General features: G+C 29.4%; 1 protein-coding gene across 6 annotated transcripts in view; it reads right to left on the reverse strand.

Annotated features, from left to right (window-relative positions):
- Nucleotides 1–492: 492 nt before the first annotated feature.
- Nucleotides 493–26798, reverse strand: part of LOC131692891 (uncharacterized) — a 279210-nt gene continuing 252904 nt past the window's right edge. For all 6 annotated transcript variants that reach the window (XM_058980251.1, XM_058980250.1, XM_058980254.1 and 3 more), the window contains 7 exons: nt 18808–19010; nt 18563–18741; nt 18321–18496; nt 18038–18254; nt 15647–17968; nt 15308–15575; nt 493–2359 (listed from right to left, as the gene is read on the reverse strand). In XM_058980251.1, the coding sequence (XP_058836234.1) occupies nt 2348–2359; nt 15308–15575; nt 15647–17968; nt 18038–18254; nt 18321–18496; nt 18563–18741; nt 18808–19010 (3377 nt within the window). In that variant the 3' untranslated portion in view covers nt 493–2347. The remainder of the gene's footprint in view (nt 2360–15307; nt 15576–15646; nt 17969–18037; nt 18255–18320; nt 18497–18562; nt 18742–18807; nt 19011–26798) is intronic.

Raw genomic sequence — 26798 nt, forward strand, 5'->3', positions numbered from 1 at the left:
CAAAAGGCTCCAAATCGCCTTCCGTTGTTGCAAAACTGTTTCACACCAAAGAAAAATGATGTTATTTACAAGATTAGTACTTTCATCGCACAATCAAACTTCTCACTTTATGTATAAAAATGTTAAACCTGCTACGTTCACAATTTCCGATTGTTAAAAATACTCTAAATAAAATCCATGGAACGCAAATTTGATCTTCAGACTCGCAATCTCCGATATGAATTGTTCCCTAAAAATAATTGTTGAATTGTTTGTTGAATGTGCTGTTTTATTAGGAGAAAACTGTTTCTTTAGAACTAATAAAATTCAAATCACTGAAATTTTGAGCTTGTACGACAATTGGTATTTTTGTGTTTGTATTTTACTTCTGATTTTAGAATAGTGCTACCTGTTTTACTCCATAAAGAAAGCTAAGCAATTCTATCCATATAGAACTCAATTATCCTCGGTTGTCGTTACTCCTTAGGTCTTCGGGTAATGATTAATGCTATGTTTGAGTTTGTTTTGCCATTTTATTTGTTTACTTGCATGGCTTTCGATTATTTGAATATTTCTTTTGTAAATTTTTGTTCTGTTTAATGTGAGTAGCGCAATGAAAATGAACTGTTTATGTATTGGAATTAAACTTACGTCATTCTTTGTTGGTTATTGACTTTTGTTATGAAAGAAACGGCAAAAATGTAGATGCATTCGAGTTAGATGAAAATGGTTCTCATATGAGATATGAAGTTTGAGAAAGTGATGGTGTATGTACAGACAAAATAGATCAGTTTTTCAGTACATGTCTTAAACATACATATTTCGAAAAGAAGTTCCACAATATTAGTACTAGTATATACTAATATTCGTTATATGCATCAATATCAAGAATGTTTTGGGTATATCAATAAATATTCCGTAATTTCATAATAGGTGTTTTGGCAATCCTTTATATTATACAAATTATATATCATTTTAAATATATGTACATCAATTATTTACTGCATTCTTTTCAAAAGAAAACAGAGCGTTTATTCACGTAAGACTAGCACTTGAATAAAAGTTTCTCTCGGAACTTTGTCACTGTTGTTATTCCTTTGGATTTCTACACGTTATCGAATGTGTTTGCTTTCGCTATGAGTTTATCTTAACAAAGCACTGTTCAATAAAAATATTCTTCTTCGGACCTACTATTGTTTGACCTATAACAAAAACAATAAAAAGTCGTTGTTGTTTCATTTCCTGTGTTTGAGGATTGTAAAAAGTTATTGCCATCCTTGCAGACGTAGAAAATTTCCCAATTTTGTTAAATGGAGAGCACAACCCAAACAGGTTTAAAATCGCAAAATCGAGAACTAGATAAAGAAATTTTAGGTATCACGAAACTCACTTTTGATAAATGTTTAACCATTTTGAAGACTGCTCAAAATGAATCAGTTTTTATTTATCGTGCGCTAGTAACTTCTCCCTGAGCAGATCACGGACACAAAATAAGAATATAACAAACGAAGCCTATGTATAGTATCGGAGCTAAGAAATCAATATTATTTGTCGTATATTTTCAATGACGCCCACATCAATAAAATACAAATACAAAAAAATAAACACACACAAACCCAACGAAGCCTTATTTATCCTCGTCTTCAGATTTCAATTTGATGCCCTTCCTTTCATCATCCGCGCTAAGCCTACACCACATAATCAACATCTCGGGCAAGTTCCAAACCGAAAGGAAATGTTGTGTGTTTGCCTCCCGGTCGGTTAGCTTACTACTTTTTCTCTGTATGTTAAACCTGCACACAAATCTCGTATTTTTTCTGCTTCACTTTCTATTGTTTGAATTCTTCTCCTCTCCGACCACAGAGTGGAGAGTGTGTCAGTCATGCGATATAAGGTGAGGAATCTGTGTTTGCTTTTGGCTGGAAGCTTATCATCCCCAAGGATTACCACCCACTCTATATAGATGTTCGGAAAGAGTATGTTGGTAGGAGACAAACGCTTCAGTTGTTGGTAAAAATATTTGCCCTGAAGGTTAAAAATCAATGAATAGGAAGTTAAAGCAATCAACGTCCGCACACAGCAAGTAAAAGGAAGTAATTATCCGAACTGAAAAGGAAAACAAGCGCAGTTTCCTGTCGGATCTGGTTCGCAGCCAGTCTCTCGACCACAGTCCTCGTTTGGATAGTCGATCTTCTTCCGTTCGAATGAGTCAATTTTTTCACTACAAAACAATGGACGACAATGATTCTTTTTTCGTATGGTGTATGATGTACAGATAGGTATTTTGATTCTCTGTTTGATTATACTTATATATAAAAGTTAGTCTTTATTGCTTTCATTTGTTGATCGATAGGTAATGTTCAGTAATTTAAGACGAGTTCTGTAACGAGATTAGAAAAAGTGAAAAGATTATTTTAATAGTTATAAACTTATTGGGTGAATTATTCAATCGTTAATTTAATTGCTAGATAATTTAAATGGCTGATGTCCAAAAGAGACCAACTAAATGTTTTTTTCGAATTTAACTTTTTTGTATTTTTAATTGCTTAAAGTAAAACATGAGTAGTTTGAACTGAGAAAGTTGAAAATTATTTTCAGTTCTTTTGCTATTAATAATCACAGTTAACCATGGCTGTTACTACAGTACTAGTTTGTGTCCAAAAGGGGCTAACTCCACAGTGCACCATCTAGGTGTGTTGAGTTGAAGCCTATATGCGAGGAAGCTATATCTATCATCGAGTTTACGTTGAACTGTATTGCACGTTGACAATTTGGATCGAACAGTCATCCCTGAAGGTGGGTGCCACCCAAAGATGTAGAGGAACATGGGGAGACTTGACAAGGTTTTCAGTAAAACTCAAGTAAAAATCTAGCATTCGTTTCGTGACTCTCAGGTCGATAAGTCGATCTTACCAGTCCGTGCAGCGTAACTTTATAATGAATAGTGCTAATTCACTTTTGTGATTAAAAAACTGAATGCCACAGAAAAGATCACTATTTTTTTTACTTAGTTACTAAAATCGGTTCTTGTCACCCATACATGGTCATTTGTCGGCACCCCATTTTTTGTTGCAAATGATGAATTCTCTATAACCTAATCAATATGAATATTTACGGAACAGAGCAAGCCAGAGATCGATTTTTGACACCATTCTGAAAACCAAGATGGCGACTTCCGGTTTAGAGTTTTTGACAATTTACATGCAGAAGCACATCTGGGCGACAACTTTTTCGAAGACTGCAATGCGATCCGATTTAAATAGGAAAGGCTATTGCAATTGGGGTTGTTCAGAAGTCGATATCCACGAACTTATTTGTTTTGCCAAAAAATGGTTGGGTTTAGCTGAATAGTATGTACGTTTCGAGAAATGTAATACATACAATATTAGTTCCAAATTTCATCAGATAGAGGACGCCACCACTAATTTTTCAACGAAAATAGATAGGCCATTGACTTCTCCAGATAAAGTACTCTAAAAAGCGTTTCATATAATTTTGTGGAAGACACAAACTTTCTATCTCACTCCTTTGAAACGGTAGTGTTGGCGCGAATAGACTGTATGCAGCGGCGAAAATATGACCAGATTGGCTTTCTCCATTTAAACTAGAAAAAATCCGACACAAACTTCAAGCACGTTGATACGGTACTAGGGATGTTAGTCCGATACTTTCTGGACTTTTTCTAGATGCCGTATATACCTACTACTGCGCACTCCACAAGTATAACGGGAGGAGGATATTTGTTAGTTAGTGTAAGGGTCCGTTTCTTCATGTTCTAGTTATTTTCCATCGGCGTATTTCTGTTACGAAGCTAAAGACCGATACCAGAGAGGTGACTCCACTACCTGTACTAGACATCGGCTCATCAATTAATGGACCGCGGACCAACGGCTTTACTTCCCTTTCGAAGAAAGACGTGACCATAGATTTTTTTTATCTCTGAAAAATTGCAACGACCTCGATTTGGATTGAACTCAGATCAACTGGGATGGGTCAAGGATGCCACACTGAAATCTGTGTTTTGGTCGAATTTTTTTTGCCATCTTTGATGACTAAAAAATGCAACAAATCTGTGAATAATTTCCAAAAAATCTGTGAAAAATCATAATATTACCAAAAATCAGTGGAAATCTGTAAAATTTTCATCAAAATGCCAAAAGTCTGTCATCTGCGAAAAAGAATCTGTGATCAAAAATTGTGTAAAAAATCTGTGATATTACAGAAAAATCTGTGAATATGGTAACCCTGGAAAGCACTGCCTTGTGCAGAGTTTTTATGCTCAGTGTTCCATCAAATCTATTCTACATCATTTTCACATTTCTGTTCAGAATTATTCGATACTAGCTGTAACTTGGTGCGCTTCGCTACTCCCATCGGGACTAACTAAACGAAAGAGTTTAAATATATCGAAAATAACAAATATTTTTATTACAAAGAAGAAACTTTTGTAATGTTCTTGGTTCGACCATCTGGAGCATAATTATATAAATTGGTCGATTTTCCTACACATAATCGTTTGAAATCCGTTGGTATCATTCAAATTCGTGGTAGCAATAGATCTGCTCCTTTATATTTTCTAGTTATAATGGTCGCTTAAACGAAATTTTTCAACCAAGGCACTGTCGTGGTGGGTCAATGTTGTGCAGTAACTAAAATAATAGGCACACAAAGTTTCAATTGCAACACTTGCAGTGGAAAGCCTGGATAATTCATGGATTTGTATGGGTAACCGAATTTCCATTGACTGTGTGTCATTTTTGATGCTCGTATATGTCATGGTCAGGAGATGTAAATTTACACGATTTTTTCAAGGTTTGTATGTAAAGATAAATTGATTTTTATATATGTAGATTTTATGATTTGTGATCATTTATATTTTTTCAGAAAATTTGGTGCGGGAGCGGGGTTACCTCTTAGACCGCCCCCTCCCCCTCCTTCTGGCTACGTGCCAACATGGACCTCTGTGTGATTTGTCTAAAGCTTTACAAAAACCTGGAAAACCAGCCTCCGACCACAACTCGTATCGATTGTCATGCTCTCCTGTTTCCGGAAGTTGATCGAGAAAATGATCTTGTTTCGCCTCAACAATTCGATCGAATTTAACAATTTACTGTCAGATACACAATTTGGTTTCCAAAAAGGCAAAGGGACGACCGATTGCCGTTCGTTGCTCTCATTCAAATGTCCTATGCTGGTAAGAAACAGATGGCATCAGTTTTATTAGATAATAAGTAGGCTTTTGACTTATCTTCTACCAACATTCTTTCTGAGAAGCTGCATCACCTCGGTCGTTCACCGATTTTAAACATTTTTTGTTGAACTTGTCTGAAAAACATGCATGCATTCCCCAAAGCTCACGTCTAAGCCATCTACTCTACAATTTTTACGTGAATGACATTGACGAATATCTTGTCAATTCTGCACGCTAAGGCAGCTTGCAGATGACGGTGCGGTCTCTAATGCAGGGGTTTAAGCTGTCGATTTATCAGGACAATTGCAAAATATTTTGTACAATTTGTCTGCTTGGGCCCTCTAGTTGGGTATCGAAGTCTCAGGTGTTTCAAATGTCTCCCTGTTACTTTGTTACTTTTTTGCGTTGTTGTGTTGTTGCTTTGTTACTTTGTTACTGTGTTACTTTGCTACTTTGTTACGTTGTTACTTTGTTACTTTGTTAATTTGTTACTTTGTTACTTTGTTACTTTGTTATTTTGTCACTTTGTTACTTTGTTACTTTGTTACTTTGTTACTTTGTTACTTTGTTACTTTGTTACTTTGTTACTTTGCTACTTTGTTACTTTGTTACTTTGTTACTTTGTTATTTTGTTACTTTGTTACTTTGTTACTTTGTTACTTTGTTACTTTGTTACTTTGTTACTTTGTTACTTTGTTACTTTGTTACTTTGTTACTTTGTTACTTTGTTACTTTGTTACTTTGTTACTTTGTTACTTTGTTACTTTGTTACTTTGTTACTTTGTTACTTTGTTACTTTGTTACTTTGTTACTTTGTTACTTTGTTACTTTGTTACTTTGTTACTTTGTTACTTTGTTACTTTGTTACTTTGTTACTTTGTTACTTTGTTACTTTGTTACTTTGTTACTTTGTTACTTTGTTACTTTGTTACTTTGTTACTTTGTTACTTTGTTACTTTGTTACTTTGTTACTTTGTTACTTTGTTACTTTGTTACTTTGTTACTTTGTTACTTTGTTACTTTGTTACTTTGTTACTTTTGTTACTTTGTTACTTTGTTACTTTGTTACTTTGTTACTTTGTTACTTTGTTACTTTGTTACTTTGTTACTTTGTTACTTTGTTACTTTGTTACTTTGTTACTTTGTTACTTTGTTACTTTGTTACTTTGTTACTTTGTTACTTTGTTACTTTGTTACTTTGTTACTTTGTTACTTTGTTACTTTGTTACTTTGTTACTTTGTTACTTTGTTACTTTGTTACTTTGTTACTTTGTTACTTTGTTACTTTGTTACTTTGTTACTTTGTTACTTTGTTACTTTGTTACTTTGTTACTTTGTTACTTTGTTACTTTGTTACTTTGTTACTTTGTTACTTTGTTACTTTGTTACTTTGTTACTTTGTTACTTTGTTACTTTGTTACTTTGTTACTTTGTTACTTTGTTACTTTGTTACTTTGTTACTTTGTTACTTTGTTACTTTGTTACTTTGTTACTTTGTTACTTTGTTACTTTGTTACTTTGTTACTTTGTTACTTTGTTACTTTGTTACTTTGTTAATTTGTTACTTTGTTACTTTGTTACTTTGTTACTTTGTTACTTTGTTACTTTGTTACTTTGTTACTTTGTTACTTTGTTACATTATTACTTTGTTACTTTGTTAATTTGTTACTTTATTACTTTGTTAATTTGTTAATTTGTTAATTTGTTAATTTGTTAATTTGTTAATTTGTTAATTTGTTAATTTGTTAATTTGTTAATTTGTTAATTTGTTAATTTGTTAATTTGTTAATTTGTTAATTTGTTACTTTGTTAATTTGTTAATTTGTTAATTTGTTAATTTGTTAATTTGTTAATTTGTTAATTTGTTAATTTGTTAATTTGTTAATTTGTTAATTTGTTAATTTGTTAATTTGTTAATTTGTTAATTTGTTAATTTGTTAATTTGTTAATTTGTTAATTTGTTAATTTGTTAATTTGTTAATTTGTTAATTTGTTAATTTGTTAATTTGTTAATTTGTTAATTTGTTAATTTGTTAATTTGTTAATTTGTTAATTTGTTAATTTGTTAATTTGTTAATTTGTTAATTTGTTAATTTGTTAATTTGTTAATTTGTTAATTTGTTAATTTGTTAATTTGTTAATTTGTTAATTTGTTAATTTGTTAATTTGTTAATTTGTTAATTTGTTAATTTGTTAATTTGTTAATTTGTTAATTTGTTAATTTGTTAATTTGTTAATTTGTTAATTTGTTAATTTGTTAATTTGTTAATTTGTTAATTTGTTAATTTGTTAATTTGTTAATTTGTTAATTTGTTAATTTGTTAATTTGTTAATTTGTTAATTTGTTAATTTGTTAATTTGTTAATTTGTTAATTTGTTAATTTGTTAATTTGTTAATTTGTTAATTTGTTAATTTGTTAATTTGTTAATTTGTTAATTTGTTAATTTGTTAATTTGTTAATTTGTTAATTTGTTAATTTGTTAATTTGTTAATTTGTTAATTTGTTAATTTGTTAATTTGTTAATTTGTTAATTTGTTAATTTGTTAATTTGTTAATTTGTTAATTTGTTAATTTGTTAATTTGTTAATTTGTTAATTTGTTAATTTGTTAATTTGTTAATTTGTTAATTTGTTAATTTGTTAATTTGTTAATTTGTTAATTTGTTAATTTGTTAATTTGTTAATTTGTTAATTTGTTAATTTGTTAATTTGTTAATTTGTTAATTTGTTAATTTGTTAATTTGTTAATTTGTTAATTTGTTAATTTGTTAATTTGTTAATTTGTTAATTTGTTAATTTGTTAATTTGTTAATTTGTTAATTTGTTAATTTGTTAATTTGTTAATTTGTTAATTTGTTAATTTGTTAATTTGTTAATTTGTTAATTTGTTAATTTGTTAATTTGTTAATTTGTTAATTTGTTAATTTGTTAATTTGTTAATTTGTTAATTTGTTAATTTGTTAATTTGTTAATTTGTTAATTTGTTAATTTGTTAATTTGTTAATTTGTTAATTTGTTAATTTGTTAATTTGTTAATTTGTTAATTTGTTAATTTGTTAATTTGTTAATTTGTTAATTTGTTAATTTGTTAATTTGTTAATTTGTTAATTTGTTAATTTGTTAATTTGTTAATTTGTTAATTTGTTAATTTGTTAATTTGTTAATTTGTTAATTTGTTAATTTGTTAATTTGTTAATTTGTTAATTTGTTAATTTGTTAATTTGTTAATTTGTTAATTTGTTAATTTGTTAATTTGTTAATTTGTTAATTTGTTAATTTGTTAATTTGTTAATTTGTTAATTTGTTAATTTGTTAATTTGTTAATTTGTTAATTTGTTAATTTGTTAATTTGTTAATTTGTTAATTTGTTAATTTGTTAATTTGTTAATTTGTTAATTTGTTAATTTGTTAATTTGTTAATTTGTTAATTTGTTAATTTGTTAATTTGTTAATTTGTTAATTTGTTAATTTGTTAATTTGTTAATTTGTTAATTTGTTAATTTGTTAATTTGTTAATTTGTTAATTTGTTAATTTGTTAATTTGTTAATTTGTTAATTTGTTAATTTGTTAATTTGTTAATTTGTTAATTTGTTAATTTGTTAATTTGTTAATTTGTTAATTTGTTAATTTGTTAATTTGTTAATTTGTTAATTTGTTAATTTGTTAATTTGTTAATTTGTTAATTTGTTAATTTGTTAATTTGTTAATTTGTTAATTTGTTAATTTGTTAATTTGTTAATTTGTTAATTTGTTAATTTGTTAATTTGTTAATTTGTTAATTTGTTAATTTGTTAATTTGTTAATTTGTTAATTTGTTAATTTGTTAATTTGTTAATTTGTTAATTTGTTAATTTGTTAATTTGTTAATTTGTTAATTTGTTAATTTGTTAATTTGTTAATTTGTTAATTTGTTAATTTGTTAATTTGTTAATTTGTTAATTTGTTAATTTGTTAATTTGTTAATTTGTTAATTTGTTAATTTGTTAATTTGTTAATTTGTTAATTTGTTAATTTGTTAATTTGTTAATTTGTTAATTTGTTAATTTGTTAATTTGTTAATTTGTTAATTTGTTAATTTGTTAATTTGTTAATTTGTTAATTTGTTAATTTGTTAATTTGTTAATTTGTTAATTTGTTAATTTGTTAATTTGTTAATTTGTTAATTTGTTAATTTGTTAATTTGTTAATTTGTTAATTTGTTAATTTGTTAATTTGTTAATTTGTTAATTTGTTAATTTGTTAATTTGTTAATTTGTTAATTTGTTAATTTGTTAATTTGTTAATTTGTTAATTTGTTAATTTGTTAATTTGTTAATTTGTTAATTTGTTAATTTGTTAATTTGTTAATTTGTTAATTTGTTAATTTGTTAATTTGTTAATTTGTTAATTTGTTAATTTGTTAATTTGTTAATTTGTTAATTTGTTAATTTGTTAATTTGTTAATTTGTTAATTTGTTAATTTGTTAATTTGTTAATTTGTTAATTTGTTAATTTGTTAATTTGTTAATTTGTTAATTTGTTAATTTGTTAATTTGTTAATTTGTTAATTTGTTAATTTGTTAATTTGTTAATTTGTTAATTTGTTAATTTGTTAATTTGTTAATTTGTTAATTTGTTAATTTGTTAATTTGTTAATTTGTTAATTTGTTAATTTGTTAATTTGTTAATTTGTTAATTTGTTAATTTGTTAATTTGTTAATTTGTTAATTTGTTAATTTGTTAATTTGTTAATTTGTTAATTTGTTAATTTGTTAATTTGTTAATTTGTTAATTTGTTAATTTGTTAATTTGTTAATTTGTTAATTTGTTAATTTGTTAATTTGTTAATTTGTTAATTTGTTAATTTGTTAATTTGTTAATTTGTTAATTTGTTAATTTGTTAATTTGTTAATTTGTTAATTTGTTAATTTGTTAATTTGTTAATTTGTTAATTTGTTAATTTGTTAATTTGTTAATTTGTTAATTTGTTAATTTGTTAATTTGTTAATTTGTTAATTTGTTAATTTGTTAATTTGTTAATTTGTTAATTTGTTAATTTGTTAATTTGTTAATTTGTTAATTTGTTAATTTGTTAATTTGTTAATTTGTTAATTTGTTAATTTGTTAATTTGTTAATTTGTTAATTTGTTAATTTGTTAATTTGTTAATTTGTTAATTTGTTAATTTGTTAATTTGTTAATTTGTTAATTTGTTAATTTGTTAATTTGTTAATTTGTTAATTTGTTAATTTGTTAATTTGTTAATTTGTTAATTTGTTAATTTGTTAATTTGTTAATTTGTTAATTTGTTAATTTGTTAATTTGTTAATTTGTTAATTTGTTAATTTGTTAATTTGTTAATTTGTTAATTTGTTAATTTGTTAATTTGTTAATTTGTTAATTTGTTAATTTGTTAATTTGTTAATTTGTTAATTTGTTAATTTGTTAATTTGTTAATTTGTTAATTTGTTAATTTGTTAATTTGTTAATTTGTTAATTTGTTAATTTGTTAATTTGTTAATTTGTTAATTTGTTAATTTGTTAATTTGTTAATTTGTTAATTTGTTAATTTGTTAATTTGTTAATTTGTTAATTTGTTAATTTGTTAATTTGTTAATTTGTTAATTTGTTAATTTGTTAATTTGTTAATTTGTTAATTTGTTAATTTGTTAATTTGTTAATTTGTTAATTTGTTAATTTGTTAATTTGTTAATTTGTTAATTTGTTAATTTGTTAATTTGTTAATTTGTTAATTTGTTAATTTGTTAATTTGTTAATTTGTTAATTTGTTAATTTGTTAATTTGTTAATTTGTTAATTTGTTAATTTGTTAATTTGTTAATTTGTTAATTTGTTAATTTGTTAATTTGTTAATTTGTTAATTTGTTAATTTGTTAATTTGTTAATTTGTTAATTTGTTAATTTGTTAATTTGTTAATTTGTTAATTTGTTAATTTGTTAATTTGTTAATTTGTTAATTTGTTAATTTGTTAATTTGTTAATTTGTTAATTTGTTAATTTGTTAATTTGTTAATTTGTTAATTTGTTAATTTGTTAATTTGTTAATTTGTTAATTTGTTAATTTGTTAATTTGTTAATTTGTTAATTTGTTAATTTGTTAATTTGTTAATTTGTTAATTTGTTAATTTGTTAATTTGTTAATTTGTTAATTTGTTAATTTGTTAATTTGTTAATTTGTTAATTTGTTAATTTGTTAATTTGTTAATTTGTTAATTTGTTAATTTGTTAATTTGTTAATTTGTTAATTTGTTAATTTGTTAATTTGTTAATTTGTTAATTTGTTAATTTGTTAATTGTTAATTTGTTAATTTGTTAATTTGTTAATTTGTTAATTTGTTAATTTGTTAATTTGTTAATTTGTTAATTTGTTAATTTGTTAATTGTTAATTTGTTAATTTGTTAATTTGTTAATTTGTTAATTTGTTAATTTGTTAATTTGTTAATTTGTTAATTTGTTAATTTGTTAATTTGTTAATTTGTTAATTTGTTAATTTGTTAATTTGTTAATTTGTTAATTTGTTAATTTGTTAATTTGTTAATTTGTTAATTTGTTAATTTGTTAATTTGTTAATTTGTTAATTTGTTAATTTGTTAATTTGTTAATTTGTTAATTTGTTAATTTGTTAATTTGTTAATTTGTTAATTTGTTAATTTGTTAATTTGTTAATTTGTTAATTTGTTAATTTGTTAATTTGTTAATTTGTTAATTTGTTAATTGTTAATTTGTTAATTTGTTAATTTGTTAATTTGTTAATTTGTTAATTTGTTAATTTGTTAATTTGTTAATTTGTTAATTTGTTAATTTGTTAATGTTAATTTGTTAATTTGTTAATTTGTTAATTTGTTAATTTGTTAATTTGTTAATTTGTTAATTTGTTAATTTGTTAATTTGTTAATTTGTTAATTTGTTAATTTGTTAATTTGTTAATTTGTTAATTTGTTAATTTGTTAATTTGTTAATTTGTTAATTTGTTAATTTGTTAATTTGTTAATTTGTTAATTTGTTAATTTGTTAATTTGTTAATTTGTTAATTTGTTAATTTGTTAATTTGTTAATTTGTTAATTTGTTAATTTGTTAATTTGTTAATTTGTTAATTTGTTAATTTGTTAATTTGTTAATTTGTTAATTTGTTAATTTGTTAATTTGTTAATTTGTTAATTTGTTAATTTGTTAATTTGTTAATTTGTTAATTTGTTAATTTGTTAATTTGTTAATTTGTTAATTTGTTAATTTGTTAATTTGTTAATTTGTTAATTTGTTAATTTGTTAATTTGTTAATTTGTTAATTTGTTAATTTGTTAATTTGTTAATTTGTTAATTTGTTAATTTGTTAATTTGTTAATTTGTTAATTTGTTAATTTGTTAATTTGTTAATTTGTTAATTTGTTAATTTGTTAATTTGTTAATTTGTTAATTTGTTAATTTGTTAATTTGTTAATTTGTTAATTTGTTAATTTGTTAATTTGTTAATTTGTTAATTTGTTAATTTGTTAATTTGTTAATTTGTTAATTTGTTAATTTGTTAATTTGTTAATTTGTTAATTTGTTAATTTGTTAATTTGTTAATTTGTTAATTTGTTAATTTGTTAATTTGTTAATTTGTTAATTTGTTAATTTGTTAATTTGTTAATTTGTTAATTTGTTAATTTGTTAATTTGTTAATTTGTTAATTTGTTAATTTGTTAATTTGTTAATTTGTTAATTTGTTAATTTGTTAATTTGTTAATTTGTTAATTTGTTAATTTGTTAATTTGTTAATTTGTTAATTTGTTAATTTGTTAATTTGTTAATTTGTTAATTTGTTAATTTGTTAATTTGTTAATTTGTTAATTTGTTAATTTGTTAATTTGTTAATTTGTTAATTTGTTAATTTGTTAATTTGTTAATTTGTTAATTTGTTAATTTGTTAATTTGTTAATTTGTTAATTTGTTAATTTGTTAATTTGTTAATTTGTTAATTTGTTAATTTGTTAATTTGTTAATTTGTTAATTTGTTAATTTGTTAATTTGTTAATTTGTTAATTTGTTAATTTGTTAATTTGTTAATTTGTTAATTTGTTAATTTGTTAATTTGTTAATTTGTTAATTTGTTAATTTGTTAATTTGTTAATTTGTTAATTTGTTAATTTGTTAATTTGTTAATTTGTTAATTTGTTAATTTGTTAATTTGTTAATTTGTTAATTTGTTAATTTGTTAATTTGTTAATTTGTTAATTTGTTAATTTGTTAATTTGTTAATTTGTTAATTTGTTAATTTGTTAATTTGTTAATTTGTTAATTTGTTAATTTGTTAATTTGTTAATTTGTTAATTTGTTAATTTGTTAATTTGTTAATTTGTTAATTTGTTAATTTGTTAATTTGTTAATTTGTTAATTTGTTAATTTGTTAATTTGTTAATTTGTTAATTTGTTAATTTGTTAATTTGTTAATTTGTTAATTTGTTAATTTGTTAATTTGTTAATTTGTTAATTTGTTAATTTGTTAATTTGTTAATTTGTTAATTTGTTAATTTGTTAATTTGTTAATTTGTTAATTTGTTAATTTGTTAATTTGTTAATTTGTTAATTTGTTAATTTGTTAATTTGTTAATTTGTTAATTTGTTAATTTGTTAATTTGTTAATTTGTTAATTTGTTAATTTGTTAATTTGTTAATTTGTTAATTTGTTAATTTGTTAATTTGTTAATTTGTTAATTTGTTAATTTGTTAATTTGTTAATTTGTTAATTTGTTAATTTGTTAATTTGTTAATTTGTTAATTTGTTAATTTGTTAATTTGTTAATTTGTTAATTTGTTAATTTGTTAATTTGTTAATTTGTTAATTTGTTAATTTGTTAATTTGTTAATTTGTTAATTTGTTAATTTGTTAATTTGTTAATTTGTTAATTTGTTAATTTGTTAATTTGTTAATTTGTTAATTTGTTAATTTGTTAATTTGTTAATTTGTTAATTTGTTAATTTGTTAATTTGTTAATTTGTTAATTTGTTAATTTGTTAATTTGTTAATTTGTTAATTTGTTAATTTGTTAATTTGTTAATTTGTTAATTTGTTAATTTGTTAATTTGTTAATTTGTTAATTTGTTAATTTGTTAATTTGTTAATTTGTTAATTTGTTAATTTGTTAATTTGTTAATTTGTTAATTTGTTAATTTGTTAATTTGTTAATTTGTTAATTTGTTAATTTGTTAATTTGTTAATTTGTTAATTTGTTAATTTGTTAATTTGTTAATTTGTTAATTTGTTAATTTGTTAATTTGTTAATTTGTTAATTTGTTAATTTGTTAATTTGTTAATTTGTTAATTTGTTAATTTGTTAATTTGTTAATTTGTTAATTTGTTAATTTGTTAATTTGTTAATTTGTTAATTTGTTAATTTGTTAATTTGTTAATTTGTTAATTTGTTAATTTGTTAATTTGTTAATTTGTTAATTTGTTAATTTGTTAATTTGTTAATTTGTTAATTTGTTAATTTGTTAATTTGTTAATTTGTTAATTTGTTAATTTGTTAATTTGTTAATTTGTTAATTTGTTAATTTGTTAATTTGTTAATTTGTTAATTTGTTAATTTGTTAATTTGTTAATTTGTTAATTTGTTAATTTGTTAATTTGTTAATTTGTTAATTTGTTAATTTGTTAATTTGTTAATTTGTTAATTTGTTAATTTGTTAATTTGTTAATTTGTTAATTTGTTAATTTGTTAATTTGTTAATTTGTTAATTTGTTAATTTGTTAATTTGTTAATTTGTTAATTTGTTAATTTGTTAATTTGTTAATTTGTTAATTTGTTAATTTGTTAATTTGTTAATTTGTTAATTTGTTAATTTGTTAATTTGTTAATTTGTTAATTTGTTAATTTGTTAATTTGTTAATTTGTTAATTTGTTATTTCGTTATTTTTTAACATTTGTTAATTTGTTAATTTGTTACATTTCTTACAAAAGAAATGTAAAGGATTCGCTCAAACTTTGAAAACTTTTTTTAATTTGTTGAATTTGTAATATTGTCATTTTGTTTATACTTTCTTGTATCTCATGTATATTGTTATTCAAATGTTCGCTCCTTATTAATTTTTATATATGATGCAGCTATACTCTAATTCCCCATTTTAAATAGCTTTAAAAATCTGTGGGCTTACCTTAAACATGAAGTGTTGACCCTGTGCATCCTGAGGAGATGTGCCGCTCTGATAGCCTGGACTGGGGGACTCTGCGTTCTCCGGGACGGGTGTAATGTTGGCGTAGTTTGCCGAGCATGATAATAAACCTCGCAGTTGCGAAGGAGTACCTGGATGTTTCAAGGTCGATTCACTACCGGCTTGTGTTAGCGAAAGGATAGACCGATCGATGTTTTGGTACTCCTTACCGGAGCGCGGTCGCAGTGTTGATGTCGATTGTCGAATATGCCTATTTTGAAATTGAACCAAAAATATAATCAGTCGCTATACCACCTATGGAAACACAAATCAAAAAATCACCTCATTCCTTCTGGCGTATCGGACGAGCTGTGGCTAGATAACGAAAGAGTTTCTATGTAGTCGGACATATCAGAAGTACCACTGCTGGTGCTTCGTGAATCGATGTAGGGTGTTGTAGAAGTAGCCAGGTTTTCTGGGCCTCCGTAGGACTTAGTTTTCGGTGGACAAATTGGTACCTCTGCTTCAGCCGAAGTGCTCTTTTCCGGAACACGAATTTTCTGGAACTGGAATGTTAACTCACGTAGCGGGTCGAATGATTTGGATCTTCGCGGTAGTGATGAATGCACACAACCCTGCTGTGGAACCACGTGTCGTTGGTGTCTCAGGGCAGACATTGCCGTGGTGAGCGGTAGTTCGAATTCCGTGAAATCAGTTCCTCGTTGTCGCAGTGAACCGGTAGATACGCCAGAATCGTTGGAGCTAGAACTGTCTCTATTCTGAGCCTTACAGGGAACGCTCTCAGATCGTCGGATGTATACTGATTGCGAGTTTTGACTAGGATTGGTAGAGACCGAGATGTCGTCTTCCGTATCCACTATTGCTGCCGTCTTAGCAGAGCACGTTTTAGCAGAACACGATTCTGATTCTTGGTGGACGCAAGGAGATGATAATCGTCGGTTTTCGATGTTGCAGGTTGACTTTGGAGGTTTTTGGAGGGTTTCTGTACTGGGCGACGCAGTTCTACTGAGCAGACTTCCTCCTTCTTCGCCATCGTCGAGGAAACGGGAAGATTCAGCAGATGCAGATCGTTTCCGTGGAGAAAGTCTTTTATCACATGGTAGCAAATCTCTATGATCTAGCAGTTGATTCCGAGTATATGGACTGGTAGTTGCTTTCAACATAGCACTTCCCGGTATTCGCGATTCGTCGTCCATTCGTTTTCTGCTTCGGTCAACCACCGGACCACAGAGGCTTGGATTGCTAGCAGCTTTCTCTCCGATGATTCGACTCATTCGTTGTTTAAGTAGATCAGATTTGAAGGGCAATGGAGGTGCAGTCGGAGATGCAGGACGAGGTCCATCATCGTTGGTAACTATTGGGGCTGCCGGTGACATCGGTATGTAACCAGGGAACTTCGATTTTATGTTTGTGGGTTCCATCATAACATAGTTTTCTTGTTTGTCTACTTTCACGCATTCAAGTTCAGGAGAATTTACGGTGGGATGACCACACTTGTGACAGATTTTGTGTTCGCATTCGAACTCTTTCATAGAGAGACCTGCTCGCTGTAGAACTTCCTTGGAGTTTTCATAATTTTCAAGAGATTTTTCGAATCTCAGATTGGCGTAATTTGCCTGCTGGCACTCGGACTCTACTTGGACATCTTCGTAGTTGCCATAACCGGATATCGGATTCCTTCTACCGCTTTCACTATAAGTTTCATCGCACTCGCAAGCTCCTTCCAACCGTTTTCGGATTTTCTTTGTCATATCTACAGTCGCATAAATGGCGTTATCATTACTAGCGTCTACCACAGGCATTTTTCCTTCACCACTTAGTTTAATTTTATTGAACTGAACACCCGTATCTTCGATCCCATTCCCTTTCTTACACAGAGGCAGTGAGATCCAGTTGTCTGCCCAGGACATTACTCGATTACAGGTACAATCGATACGAGGATCGAACAATTCTTTATCTGCATTTAACTTACTTGGATTCTCAGCATCCTTTAAACATCCACAAACTGCTCTGCTAAGTGAAAGAGGTCTATCGTAGTTGCCGTAATTACCGATCTCACTTTTTCCTGGGCTAGCTGCCTCCTTCAACAGGTACTCTTGTATTTTCTTAGGTGTATCATAATTTTCCACCGAGCCGCCGCCATCGTCAACGGCCATTGGAATCTTTGGGATATCGTAGTTTTCATAGGGACCAACATGGCTTGGCTGAGGGGACGTACAAGACATGATGGCCGAATGGATGGGGGCAGTGATGTGTAGTGAAATTTCTTTGGGTTTCGGTGGTTTTCCAGGAGGACAACACTGACAAGGGGACGTTGATCGATTGTGTACGCAGGGGAGTTGTGTTGCGGGTACTTTTTCGTACCACGATTCTGAACCATATTGACTAGAAGCATACGTTTGACGAGGGATGGAATATTCTGAATTGCTGCTGCTACCGTGCGAGCAAAGAGACATCCTATCTAAGGCTTGTATTTTAGAAATATGTGTTTGATTGATGTGATTGTTATGTTCAGTTAAAGTATGCCAGGCAGGCATCGGTGCAACAGCACCCGGTGTTCCTGTCACAGTCGAGCTACGAGACATCGAGGGAGCGCCCAGTTTGGAAATGCAACTCATGCAGCGTTCCAGGTTAGCCGCGGTACTATTGGGGTATTAAAAATTATAGATAAGTCGAGTTGCACGTATTACCTGGATGCATCATGTTACTTACCGAGGAAATGAGGCCATATCATTAACACTGTCGTGACCTTCGGACACGGATGCCGTATCACCACAACCATAGTTACTATCCAGGTCTCTGGACTCTGTAGAGGGCCAGTAACCAATTCCACAAACACACGCTGAGTTTTCATTGTGCACCGAGCAAATTTCATCGTTGTAGTTGGTGCAACGCGACTCAGCGCCTTTGCGAAGACTATCCTGAGATGCTGTTTGTTAGAATGAAAAGGTTGCGATTAAGTGTGGGTTAAGTGATTGTGCTTTTAGGACACTACCTGCTATCTTCCTTGCTGCTGCTCGTTTTTTACTGGCAAGTTTTCCCTGTGATGCCATCTTCAGTGTATGCGTGATCTCCTCCCCAAGATCGGTGACGAAAACATATAAACCTTCGCCTTTTCCACAACCAGAACCTCCTTCAAAGCAGAAACGATTGTCTACGACTCCGTAGCGTCTGTGCGAATAAAATTGTATGAGATGTAACCAGTATTCCTGTTCATGATAGTTATGTTTTCCGTACCTAAGATGTTGAATGTTCCATAATCCATTTAATCTCGGAGGAACACCCGTCGTCAAACAGAACCGATGATCCTGGATGTGCATTCGTGCTGGTCCCGTCGACAACTTAGCCTTTGGCGGAGCCGACGAGACCAGCACCAAGTATTGCAAGTCATCTCCCAAATTGTTAGAAATTTTAACCTGTTGCAATAAACAACCTAAGTGTAGTCAAGTACCACCTAAGTCAATGGTTCTGTGATACATTACCTGCCATTGTATCAGTCTTTCTCTGGTGTCGAATGCAAGCACTACGATCACATCCTGACAAATTATTGCTATCGTGTTGGATTCCTTGTCCAATGTGAAACCGGACTCGACACCCAGAAAATGCTGGAGCGAGAGTGATGCTTTTGTTTGACCGTTTTTGTAGCGATCCTTGGAGTCTCGGTAAAGCTGAAGATGCAGGCAGTCTGGAAAGAAATGAAGATATGGCTAAGTGAAAACGAAGTGCTATGAACCCATCATTTTTAAAGTTATTTTTTTGTGAAATATTACTCAATTATACTCAATTATGTTATACAAATTGTTTACAAATGACATTCTAATTTAGGTTCTTAACTTTCTACTTCCGAAATGAGTAAAAACACTATGTTGCAGATCGAGAAAGTTTGGGAATTTTCATCAAATAAGTACAAATTTATTGGGCAAGATTTTCGCAATATGGTAAATTATATAGTATTATAATGTGTTGGGATGGTCAGCTGCCGTTGTGTGATTCTCGCTTTGCAGGCAGGGTACGACCACCGTCGCCAGTGGGATAATCATATGTTCTTTCTGGGATGTCATCATACCCAGGGATAACATAAGGGTTAGTGCATTTGGCTGGAGTCTGAAAGGTTGCGAGTTCGAATCTCGCTTCTGGGGGAATTTTTTTGACATGATTGCTTAGCTTCACTCACCAATTTCGATCGTTTTTCCCCGTTGGATGCCACTAGTCCTAAATAAGGTATTAGTACTTAAGTCAAAAACCAAAAAAAAGTTGAATTATTAGTTCAATTCGAACGGCGGGTTCGCCCCCGTCATATCTCTGTTCACTGGGCAAGGGACCAGAAATCGACGGTCTTCATTAGCTCTGTCACCCACCGAAGTACGATGGATAATGAACTAAAAATTAGACATCAGACGATAATAAAAACCCGGGCCTTGGTATCTAGCGGGGAAATTAAATAGATCAAATGTGTTGGGGTGGTCAGCTGCCGTTGTGTGGATAATCATATGTTCTTTCTGGGATGTCATCATACCCAGGGATAGCCTAAGGCTTATTACATTGGGCCGGAGTCTCAAAGGTTGTGCGAATTCGAATCTCGCCTCTGGGGGAATTTTTGCCTTTCTCATATAGAAAGGTTATGCAATCACTCTGAAAAACGTCAACCTAATCCCGGCCCGGAGGGCCGAGTGTCATACCCCATTCGACTCAGTTCGTCGAGATCGGAAAAAGTCTGTATGTGTGTGTGTATGTATGTATGTGTGTGTGTGTATGTGTGTGTATGTATGTGCGTATGTGTCAAATAATGTCACTCATTTTTCTCGGAGATGGCTGGACCGATTTGCCCAAACTTAGTCTCAAATGAAAGGTGCAACCTTCCCATCGGCTGCTATTGAATTTTGGATCGATCGGAATTTTGGTTCCGGAATTACGGGTTTCAGAGTGCGGCCACACAGAAATTTCTCATATAAACTATAGGAAAAATTAAAAATAGAATTTTTATTTTTCATGCTAAATGTGTTCAAGGTGCATGAAACGTCGAGATTTGATGCAAACTCGAAAAAAAATTTGACTACGATTCACTTTTTTGGATTTTGGCACATTTTTGCCTTTCTCATATAGAAAGGTTATGCAATCACTCTGAAAAACGTCAACCTAATCCCGGCCAAATTTTTTTTCGACTCGTTTAGGGTTTCTGGATTTTAACAGGGGCGTAGTTGATGGTTTACGGAGAGGGGTTCCACCCCCCCCTCTACTGTTCGCGCCCCTCCTTTAAAAATCTCCTTAAATCACCCCTCAGACCACCACCCCATCCAGCCCTCATACCCCTCCCTTTCAACTCCATCATCTTTAAACCACCACTATATCACAAAGCATACCAATTTAAGCTGGGGAGTCGTTCGTTCATGGGACTTTCGCCCTCTTCACATACCCAGCCCCGCATGACAAAATGAGTTAGCAAGCAGATAACATTGATCTAATGCTGATTAGGCTAATGGAGTATGATATTTTTTTGTTTCAAGTGTTTCACCGTCGACACGTAGCTCATCAAGTTCGTGGCTGGCATGCCATTGTGTATAAGTGCAAAGTGTACTAAGAATGTAATGGACATTTCCACGATTATGTTGAACATAAAAAGCCTCCGTGCCATAGTTTAGAGAAATGAGAAAGGCACAATTGCACCGCTAGGTGGATTAAAACAGGTTTTTTTTCGCATGATTGCTTAGCTTCACTCACCATGTTCGATCGTTTTCCCCGTTGGATACCACCAGCATTAAAAATAGTTGTTTTTACAAATTTGCATCACCAACTTAGAGGGTCTAGAGTATTTTTTTCATAATGTAATTTTATTGTCCAAAAGGAAATCGCCGTATTTTTTCAAAAAACTCTTCACTAACCTGACACTTTTCACTGTATCTCAATAAAAAGTAATAAGAAGAGTTGCCAGACTCCCAACAAGTATATTTCATAAGATTGGAACACTTTTCACTTGATATTTCTGCGTTATGAACGAAACGAAAAGGTAGCAATATAGTCGCCACAGCCTTATAAAGGGTTATAGAATTTCAGCAAATGGTGGACTTAAGGATTATTTCGTTACTGCAGTATCTAATTGGAGGGAAAAGTGCAGCTCGTAATTCTGGTGTCCGATTTACATTTACATTTACATTTAAAAGTATACTTTTACTATATTTTTGGCATGGTTTTTCATCTTAACATGCCATATAAATAATTAAAATCGGTTTTCTGGTAATATTTTTTGATAAAATTTTAAAAAAGCTGATTGATTCTTCGATTTATCTACTGATGTAAGCACTAAAAATTGACGTTTTCGATCTAGTATAGCAGGTCACCCCCTAAGGAATTTATATATGTAGCGGATAGACACAGATTAGAAATTTTCATTTTTTTCGTAACCAAGATTTCAACATTTCATTACACAAACTTTTAATAAAAAGGGCGTGAATATTATGAAGCACTTATGAAAATTTTCAATCAATGGACTCATGACCTTCGCTCCACAACGTAATATTTCGTCGTTTGTGGTGAAAACGAATCGCGCAATTGAAAAATATAGAGCTAAAGCCAACATAATTTTAAATATTCATTAGTTATTTAGCGAAGTATTTTGCAACAAAATGGTTTAATAATGGTGACGATTTTCCCTAAAAAGCATGTATTGAGAGATTGTTTTTTGGCATTATTTTTGTTTTTTTGACATTGGGATTAATAATAATGCTACAAATCAAAATCCTTTGTTCAATCATTAGCTATTGTGAGTCCAACGGTGTTCGAAATGTGTCACTGTGAGGTCACTATTGATATTGAAATAATCGTGTCGAGAAAGCGTGTTCTCGAGACCTGTAACTTTAGTTCTAGCTTTAAAATCGCCATGAAAATTTGATTACACGTTATTAAGGATAAGTACTTCAAATAAACCTACACAATATTTTTTTTTCGTTTTTTGGCCCAGCACCACATATATAATCCCTTAAGGGAGACTGAAATATTTTATTCACAAAGTATTAGTAATACGTCGATTGTCCACCTATTTTAAAGGACTTTTTCGCTTTACCTTTGATTTGATTTGGCTTTCGAAATTTCTCGCAATGATCCCGTGCTAATTTTATTGATATAATATTCGAATACTACGAATTATAAAAATGTTTTATTACACAGTTAGGTAGATTAAAAATGTTTTTATTTGAAAATTCTGTGAAAACTAGCAGATGCTAGACAGCAAAGGAACTTGGATTGCAAGCGGAGCACGTTTTAAGGTCTGTAGTCGTTTTATACCTTCTGTAGCGGTTGATATTTTGGGTGGGTGAAGTATACTTATGAGCGTATCACTGCAGCAAAAAAGAAACAGACTAATCTTATAGTATTAAGGAGACAGCCATTACTCCGGTTCGAGGTCGGACTAGAAAGATAAACGCTTACGCATTTATTCCTCGTTTAGTTCAGCAGCATTTTCGTTTCTAAGTGAACCGGGGTGCTACGTGATAAGCTTTGGCATGGTTTCCTAAAAAATATGTCTAGAAAAATACAGAAAGCTTCGCAGTTGACCCACCCGTAGGCGGTTTTCTTATGTGATTTATTATCATTATCAGCTGTAATCTGTATTGCAAACCTTGATTTATAGCCTACTAAATGTAATGTGTCAGCCAGGATAGTCTTCTGCTTGACGTACAATCCAACTTGGATAAGACGTGATTTGCGAAATGCTGCATTATTTTTGTTTTCAATTCTCTTCGAACATATTTGCAATAGAAGTAGCACAAGCTTCGAGGCACTGGAAAAAATGTAACCGAAAAAGGTTTTGGCTTGGCAACATACCTCCGGAAATGAACGTGCGAAAATAAAAGTGGCAATGACAAAACATGCTTCGTAAACCCCGCTTCAAATTTATTAGAATGTAAAATTCGGATATAAACTTCAAGCATACAAATCGAACTGGGGTTCTACACTGTAAGAATCGAATAAAAAAAACCTTCAATATAAAAATCGGAAAAATATAATCGATTCTTACAAAGTATTGCGGTTGAGAACTTTTTTGGCGATTCTTATGCTGAAGGGTCTTACGCTTGAAGTTTATTTCCGATTTTTTCATTCTAATATATTTAAAGCGAGTTTAATGAAACATATACTGTCCTTACTATTTTTAATTTTGGTCGCTCAAGTGTCAGTTTTCCAATTGGATAACTGAATATCATACAACATCAGTGGCGTAGCCAGAAATTTGGTTTGGAGGGGGTTTTGATGAAAATCGCAAATTTTTTGAAAAAATGCTAAAATTTAATATGAGTTTGATAAATTATTGAAAACTCAAAAACATAAGTAGTCTAACAGATGTCATTCCAGTCTACAAACAAGAAGGATCAACATGGAATAGTTTTCAAACCTCTATAGATTATTTTCTTGTATAATATGTCAATGAAGTCAAAAATTGCGATCTTTTAAAGTGGGATAAATGATCTAAAAAATTTTCAACGTTCAAGATCACCTAATATAATAATCCTTGACTTTGAAGGTTTGACAACTTCGGGAAGTTATCAACATAAAACAGCGCCTGCTTTGATATAGAAATTTTAGTGATTAACTATCATAGAGGTAATTATGGTGAATTAATTTTTCAAAAATATTTAGAGACATGGTGCCTTCAGCAAAGTTTTTGATAATGTCATTTCAAACAATTTTGTTGAAAATATGAAGGCTACATGAATTCAACATATGGGATTTAAATGGACTGGGCCTGCTATATTTCTTCTTAGTGAAGAAAAATTTAGGTGAAAACTATTTTTTCTGCGCTACGGATAAAATTGTTTGAAACAATCATTGCGAGTTGAGAACACAAAACCTATAACTAAATTATGGATGGATGGAACTGACACTTGCGTTTCGACTTCATCTCATCAGAATCTGACACTAACTTGGTGGGCGGACTAAGCTTGCGCCGAATTGATGCTAGCTCCTGAAAATGGAATCACTCTTTGTGTTTTTGAGTCCTTTTAATATCTGGGAATTATTTGTTTTAAATCCAGTTCCCTTATTTTTTTGTAAGCTTCAAAGGCACCTTGAACCCAATGTGAATTTATTATTTAATTACCGCAGAAGAGATTTATCAAATACAGTAATTTCAGGATAGCTTGTTGTAAAGGTTTTCTACTACTATATTTCGATACTCTCAATATGTGGGATATTTATGTCTTTGACAAAGTTGTTTGAAATTGCACTTTCGAAAACTTTGCTGGAGACATTATGTCTCGACCCAAATTTGGTTGAAGAGTAATTCTTGTCTATAATTACTTCTAGGAGGATTAACCGCCAAAATTATTCTATCAGCAGATGAACAGTTTTACGTTTTGAAATTCTTCAATGTTACTTAACATCGAAATTTGGCAGTTTCAAATGAATGTGATCGTGACCGTTAAACATTTATCGAGCATTAATTTTACTTTTCTTCAATAGTCAACCTCACAACTTGCAGTACTAGTACGTAATACACAAAATTTTAGTACGCCATTCAATGCATCCTGCTAAGAGGCTATTCATATAGTTGATAATACAACAAAAATCCAATGCTCATAAAACCGATCCTGACCTGCTAGAGACAAAATTACATCAGCTTTCAACTAGTTTCTGAAATGTTATTCTTGTTGTTAACCATATTGAATTGTTGTCTAAACTCTACACAATCTAAAAAAATACATTTTCAGCAAATGTTGAAATGTATGTAAGTTTTCGGTAAACAAGCTTATGTTTTATATGCAATCAACCTATTCAAATTTAGATTCCCATTTGAAAAATTGTCTCTAATCCATATTTTGAAGCATCTTTCCAAAAATGAGCTCATAATAATTCAGACAGTTATTTTATTTTACATTGAAGTAATTTGACAACTATGTGATTTTGGCTAAGAGATAAGTTACAAGATCCCCTTCCCACAATTTTCCAAAAGTTCTCATGACGCTTTAAACACAGTTCTCAATGTAGTGATCAGAGAATATTTTTCCAAAAATATTTTGTGGAATATTAAATAAAAATCGTCAGCATCAATTTTTTATCAATCCAATTAATTTTGGTTTGGGCGGGGGGGGTTGGGTTTAACCAACAAACCCCCCCCCCCCCCCTGGCTACGCCACTGTGACCAACATAATACAGCTGTGCATTCACTGCTTCTGCAGAAGTTTATAATCCCCTTGGAAATACATTTCGCAACGTCATTGGATAATAATTATTCTCCAGATCATAGGGAAAAGAAAAAAATTGCCGACTCATACAAACTAGAACTACCATTTACTTCCGGTCAGCAAGAAAGGGCACAGTGGCTGGGCGACCGAAAGCAAACGAAAGTAAATTATGTAAACGGGGAAAATAAACGAATAGTTAAAACGGATAACATTCGATGGGCAGGTCTTGCATGTTTATGGAATGTAACGGCATTTGATAGTGCACTATACCGGTGTAGTAGATGCTACACTCATTAAAACTTGGGTGTAATATACTTTTTACACAACACCGGTGTAGTACTAGGAAGAACTAACGGCGTGAAAGTGATACAATAATTTGCTCTAGTAGCTGCCAGCACAATCACATTGCTCGTTGACATCGATACAAAAAAGAGCTTCTATTAATTCCCCTAATGTTTAGTACGGTTACTTTTACTTTTCATTATTCATCTGCTGTTAGACCCACTCAAATACAAACACACGAAATATGAAATACACTACCGATTTTGTTAAACAAACCAGATAGCATTTTTATTTATTTTATAATGCAGCTTATGCGTTAATCCACGCTCATAACTCATAAAAAGTGGCTTACGGTTGTCGGCGCTAACAGACAAGGTTTATCGATCGAAGAGAAACAATTTGCTTTACAGTTTTACCCTGTCTACAAATAAATGGCGAAGACCTGTTCATCCGACACCATGATTGTACGGGAGAGGGGGTAACAATGGAACGCATGTTTTGTGCGGTTTAATTTTGATGATATTACATCTTATTTGTGTTGTATAAAGTGATTAATAGTTTCGCTCTGTTGTTAATAAAAACATATATTTTTCCCAGCTAGTAAAATTGCCAGTGTAGGAGCTATACGTCGTCTATAGTGAAATAATCTACTTGTAAATTTTATTCTTTTGTTTTAACGAAGAACAATCCTAACGCCTCTAATCAAAGTTTTTTGTTTATTCAATCGTTTATTTGATAAGGCACGTGCGATAGCTTAAAGGTGCCAATTTTGTTTTCTTTTACATTTTAAATTTCTTAAAACTGGGGGATTCCAAATTGATTTTTTTTAATTAATTTAAGTAGATTTTATAGCTATCTTATATTTGACCATTGAGACTCTTTATGGTTCACCAGTGATTGACGATGTAGATGTGTGGTATGATTTTAATCATTGCGATTATGACGAGCTAAATGCGAGAATCTCAAACATCAATTGGATTGAAATATTATCACTGGGTACTCTCGACGAGGCTGTGGAC

Source organism: Topomyia yanbarensis, chromosome 3, assembly GCF_030247195.1.
Source record: "Topomyia yanbarensis strain Yona2022 chromosome 3, ASM3024719v1, whole genome shotgun sequence".
In the NCBI taxonomy this organism is placed as follows: Eukaryota; Metazoa; Arthropoda; class Insecta; order Diptera; family Culicidae; genus Topomyia; species Topomyia yanbarensis.